At 33.3% G+C, this 5,796-nt stretch overlaps 1 protein-coding gene across 1 annotated transcript; it reads left to right on the plus strand.

Annotated features, from left to right (window-relative positions):
- The first annotated feature begins 2,319 nt into the window (after positions 1-2,319).
- LOC140875984 (cytochrome P450 76A1-like) lies at positions 2,320-5,485 on the plus strand. Its single transcript, XM_073279820.1, has 3 exons — positions 2,320-2,397; positions 2,833-3,782; positions 4,861-5,485. Exons 2-3 carry the CDS (start codon positions 2,844-2,846, stop codon positions 5,482-5,484), a joined length of 1,563 nt encoding a protein of 520 aa, XP_073135921.1. The 5' UTR covers positions 2,320-2,397; positions 2,833-2,843; the 3' UTR covers position 5,485.
- Positions 5,486-5,796: the final 311 nt, after the last annotated feature.

Here is a 5,796-nt window from a genome sequence, read left to right on the forward strand (position 1 = left end):
GCCAACCCTTAATCATGTTTAACATATTATTATCTTAAAATGGTATCTGGGTTACTACAAATAAGATAAAAAAATGAAAATCATGACTTTATTCATAACACATTCCACAACAAAAAATATCACAAAATCACATTTTTAAGTAGCAGATTCGAATACTATAAAGACTATCTATATAATTTTTATAATTAGTACTAAACTATAAAAATTGGAAATGAAATCGTTATAATAAAAAACAATAACGAATTTCAGATAATCAATCTATAATTGGTTGAGATGAACCATAACCCACTGATCAGATACGTAAAACCTAAATATTGGCCATCAAATATGTATAATTCAAATGATGTATGAAACTTCACCGCACATTAAATACAAACCTCAAAGAATCACTCAATTAAAAAATATTCAAAAAAAGAAAAAAATCATCAAGATGAAATTACATCTAAAAAGTTTTTTAATTTTTCCAGCAAAAAAAAACATACCCTGAAGTTGTTGTTTCGATGACGGTTTTTCACAAAGATTTCAAAAATCCGGCCGTTGAAAGGTGAGAGAATTATTATTAAAATATTATTTATTGTTCAAGTGGGCCTTAATGTGTTTCCATACTTTTTTATGGTAATTTCGTAATTTACCTTAAATGGGAAGTTTAAATACATGTCAATGTTTTGTCAAGGAGTTACAACACAATATTTCTGACATGGGGACTGAGAGCAAATCTCAAGTTTCTGTTAGGGATTTATTGATCATTTTCCAATTTTAAATTTGATATATATAGTTTTTGGTGTGGAATATAGTAGAATAAAATTTTAAGCTAAAATAAAATAGATATGGTATTGAATAACTTACGATATCTTTTTTTAAAATAATTTCTAATTAAAAGCTTAAAATCTTTCATGCATACATATAGGGCTGGGATATCGAGCTAAAATACCGACTTTTCGGGATACCGTACTGAACTTTTTTCGAAATATAGATATTTTTTTGGTATATTAAATTTTTTTCAGTATCTATACGGTACCAATATGGATTTTTTCTATACCAATATTTTAGAATTTTGACATCGGTACCGGTATGAATTTTTTTTATCCCAATATTTTTTATACGGTATATCGAAAACCCATCATATTGGAAACAAAAGTTAAAGAGAAACAACTCATTCTGGTTCCAAAAAGGATAAAAATATATTATAAATTCGAGCGAGTGGACACAAATGCCAAGGCCATTATATATACTACCGATTCATGGCAATCATGCACGCGACAATCTGCGTACCCAATAAAAATTTACTAAAATAAGTTTTTATAATCATTTTATTGAATGAAAGAAGATAAAGGTTAGTTTGGTTCTTGGTTTGTTGGGTTCATTCAGTAAAATGACTAAGTTCGTTGCAATGAGAGGTCGATTCATTATAAACTACTGATATATATCTGACTGCATGTATGTTTATATAATTTTTTTTAATTTAATTTTTTTCATCATTAATTTGATTTATATTAAAATAAAGATAATAACATAATAATAAAAATTTATGAGAGACCATATTGTAATTTTGTTTGAGACTAGGAACCCACATTTAATTTACTCTTACTTTAATTTTTTAAATTAGTCTATTTGTCCAAGATATTATACATATTCTTTTGCCAAAAAAAATATAGCCACAAAATAACGATTTTTTATTACAACAAATCACCAAATTAATTATGCCAAAAATAACGATTATTAAAAGCATATTTTAATAATAGTCGTCAATTCATATTACTATTTATTAATATTCAAAAGATACATACAAAATTTCATATAAAATATGTAAAATAAATTTGATATATTATATCGAACTCCAGCAACAAACATGACTCACCCTTGCTCAACGCATTTCACGAGTCCCCTATTTAATTCAAAGTTATTTATATAAACAATTACTTAATTATGTTACACGTCTGATTCAATGTTATGTTTTTATGCATGGATCGAATCAGCTGCTGAGATTATACCATCAATCAACCAATCACTTTTTTTTAAAATCAGCCTAATTGATGTGATTTTCAATAATTAGAAGAAAACAAGATTTCAAAACAATAATGGATATTTTTCCCCAATATCAAATCGCAGATGCTATATTTGTCATCATCGTTAAATCAAACGTACTTTATTCGACTTTTTTTGGATTACACTATATATAGTTTTTCATAATATTAATCATCATCGTTAAAACATATTTTATTCGACTTTTTTTGGATTACTCTATAGGTTTTCATAATATATACGTAGGGTACGTACCATATAATGTTATGATCAGGATACAAGCATACAATTTCATTAGCAGATTTTCACAATTGCTCCGGAATCGAGGGAAAAAAATTAGAAGGAGTTATCCAATTGGTACGTGCATGGTTTCTGGTGAGTGTAATTTATTTTGTTTTTGTCTTTCTGAGTATTTGCTCTTTGAGAATTTGTTTTTGTTTTGATTCTTTAATTTTTCAAAGCTTGGTTTTAAAACACTAGCTTTTAGTTTTCGACTATGGTCCAATTATTGGCCTAACAATCTGACATGTTAGCATTTTTCGGTTTCACGTCAGAAAATCAACTAAAATAATTGAAAACTAAAAGTTGGTATATCAAAATCAAACTTTGTAAATTTAATAAATCAGAAATAAAAATGAACAAGTTAATGTACTAAAAAACTGTTTTCCCTCTAGACATGAATAAATTAAATGATATAACAATTAATCTCTCATTAATATTCTAAGTGCTAGTATAAAGTTTTTTGAAAAAAAAAAGGGAGCAAAAATTGTTATAAATTTATTCAATTTAAAATATATTTAATTTGGCTAGATTGAAATTAAATGGACTACGAAATCGCGGGACTCGTGCTAGCCTTGCTATTGTGGGCCGTATGGGCCGTTGTAACCGAGCGGAGACACCGACGATTGGAGGAGCTCGGCCGTATGCCGCCGGGACCACAGCCGTTTCCGGTGGTCGGCAACATCTTCCTACTAGCACGCGACGCCCGCGCACCCCATAAACTCTTCGCCGAACTAGCTGACAGATACGGCCCCGTGATGACGCTCTATCTCGGCTCCATGAGCACGGTGGTGATCTCCTCCAGCGAGGCGGCGCGTGTGATGTTCAAAAACCACGACGCCGTTCTGGCCGGAAGAAAGATATACGAAGCCATGAAAGGGGATATAAGCAACGAAGGTTCCCTGATCACCGCCCAATACGGCCCACACTGGCGGATGCTGCGGCGGCTCTGCACGTCAGAATTCTTCACCACGGCGCGCCTCGACTCCATGCGAGAAGTCCGAGCTAAGTGCATAGATCAAATGCTCGACTTCATAACAGAAGCATCCTCCATTAATATTAATAACAGCGTGGGTGTTGACGTGGGGAATTTCTTTTCCTTGATGGCTTTCAATCTGATCGGTAACCTCATGTTCTCCAAGGATTTGTTGGACCCAAAATCAGAAAGAGGAGCCAAATTCTTCTACCATGCAGGAAAAGTGATGGAGTTTGCGGGGAAGCCTAATGTTGCAGATTTCTTGCCGATGCTTAGGTGGCTTGACCCTCAAGGGGTGAGAAGAAAAACACAGCTTCACGTTAAAAGAGCGTTTGATGTTGCTGGAGAATTCTTGAAAGAAAGAATGAGAGAAATGGAGAGCGCCATTAATGAAAAGAAGAAGGATTATTTGGACGTGCTTTTGCAATACAGAGGAGATGGAGATGGAGATGGAATGGAGGGGCCTCCCATTTTTTCTTCAACGGTCATCAACGTTATTGTTTTCGTAAGTTCACAGTGCTTTATTTCTTTCGTTTTCTGCTAATTTAATGTGGCTTTCGAATCCCTTAATTTAAAGCCCTTTAATTCATGCTCCACTTGGATCTATATATATATATATATATACTTTATTTCAATTAAGTTTCTAATAGTATTAAGTTTGATATTGTATCTCTAGACTCTTCTCTTTGAATTCTATGAATGGTTTCTTTCAAAAAAAATAGTATTAAGTTTGGATATCCAATTATCCATGCTGAAGTAGTATTAGGGAAAAAAATAATTTGATTATCTAAACTTAGATGTTTTCTCTTTTAACCTTGTAAGTAGTCAAACTTGGGTATTTGTCCACTAACTTATAATTTTTTGCTATTTTGATCTTATTTTAACAGAAGCATTTAATGTTAGACGGAAATTGTCGATTGGGTTGCGAAATCTGATGAGATGATAACAAATTTGGGGAATTTTTCGATTTGAAATTTTGAAGAGCTTGTGGAATGCCTCATAATTAAATTCCACGGCATCAAATACAAATCATATAGTATTATTTTTTAAATTAAGATGTAGACTCAAAAATAGGATTTAATCCACATATTCTTTTGTCATGCATGTCATCGAATTTTACAAACAAATCAGTAATTTCCGAGTAAAATTGGACCTTTCTGTAAAAATGAAATCAAAATAATCAAAAGCTAGCTAAAAATTATAGTTTATATCAAGTTTGATTAATTATACGACTACATGATGTAAAGCTAGATAATCATGATTACTTTTTTTCTCCTAGTATTAGGTCATTTAAATGAAAGATTCTATGTTACATCGGGTGAAATACACTATTTTTGTGTTTTTTGTTGAGATTTTCGCGTGAACATCTTGGTGAAAAACATTATGTGGACCCCACTTGTACTTTTTTTTCTAGCGTGATATTGGCGCGAACGTTTGAAGAAAAGATAGAGAGTTTTTCACCCAATATAGCATAAAATACCCCATTTAAATAGTATGCCAAGAACTGAAAATATAAATGTGTGTGCGCGTGTATATACACACACGTACTCCTTGATCATTTCTTTCTTGGTGAAACATTACAGGAAATGTTCATGGCGGGGACTGATACCACCACGAGCACACTAGAATGGGCCATGGCGGAGCTCCTCCGCAACCCCCAAACTCTTCGAAAACTCCAATCCGAGCTCCGAACCCTAATCCCGCCTGGCAAAAAGCTGGAAGAACAAAACCTAGAACACCTCCCATACCTAAAAGCGGTCATCAAAGAAACACTAAGACTCCACCCACCCCTCCCATTTTTGGTCCCCCACAAGGCCATGGATCCATGCAAGATGTCAGGCTACTATATCCCCAAAGAAACCCAAATTCTTGTCAACGTTTGGGCCATTGGAAGAGACCCTAAATCTTGGAAAGAACCCTTGGAGTTTAAGCCAGAGAGGTTTCTGGACCCAAACATGGCTGATTACAAAGGACATAACTTCGAGTATATACCTTTCGGGTCAGGGCGTCGGATGTGCCCGGCCATGCCTCTCGCCTCTCGCGTGCTGCCGATGGTCGTGGGCTCGGTGGTGCACTCGTTTGATTGGGTGTTGGCTGGTGGGATGAAGCCTGATGAAATGGATATGAGCGAAAAGATCGGGTTCACTTTGAGGAAAGGGGTTTCACTTAAGGCCATACCAGTTCCATATCAAGATAATAAGTGCTAGATAGTTTATAAATTAGAGTTGCTGGATACGAGATGGCCTGTGACATCTGTATCAAAATTCAAATGTAGTATATTATTATTACTAATTATTAAATAAAGAAATACTTTTAAAAAAAACAATGCAAAACTAATTAATTATTACAAGCTAGCTAGATCTCTGATTATATTTCATATCTTTAAAATCATTAATTTACAAGATATATGATGAGTTTGGATGATTTATCATGATATTAGAATACAAGAAATTGTGTGTGTTGAATGATAAATTAATAAATCTATTTTGAATAAGCACGGAGTACTCTTTCTAGGTAAA

Source organism: Henckelia pumila, chromosome 1 (assembly GCF_033568475.1).
Source record: "Henckelia pumila isolate YLH828 chromosome 1, ASM3356847v2, whole genome shotgun sequence".
In the NCBI taxonomy this organism is placed as follows: domain Eukaryota; kingdom Viridiplantae; phylum Streptophyta; class Magnoliopsida; order Lamiales; family Gesneriaceae; genus Henckelia; species Henckelia pumila.

Coding starts and splice junctions, on each gene's coding strand:
- LOC140875984 (XM_073279820.1), top strand. CDS start 2,844: ATGGACTACGAAATCGCGGGACTCGTGCTAGCCTTGCTATTGTGGGCC. Junction 3,783..4,860: donor TCATCAACGTTATTGTTTTC/GTAAGTTCACAG, acceptor GAAACATTACAG/GAAATGTTCATGGCGGGGAC.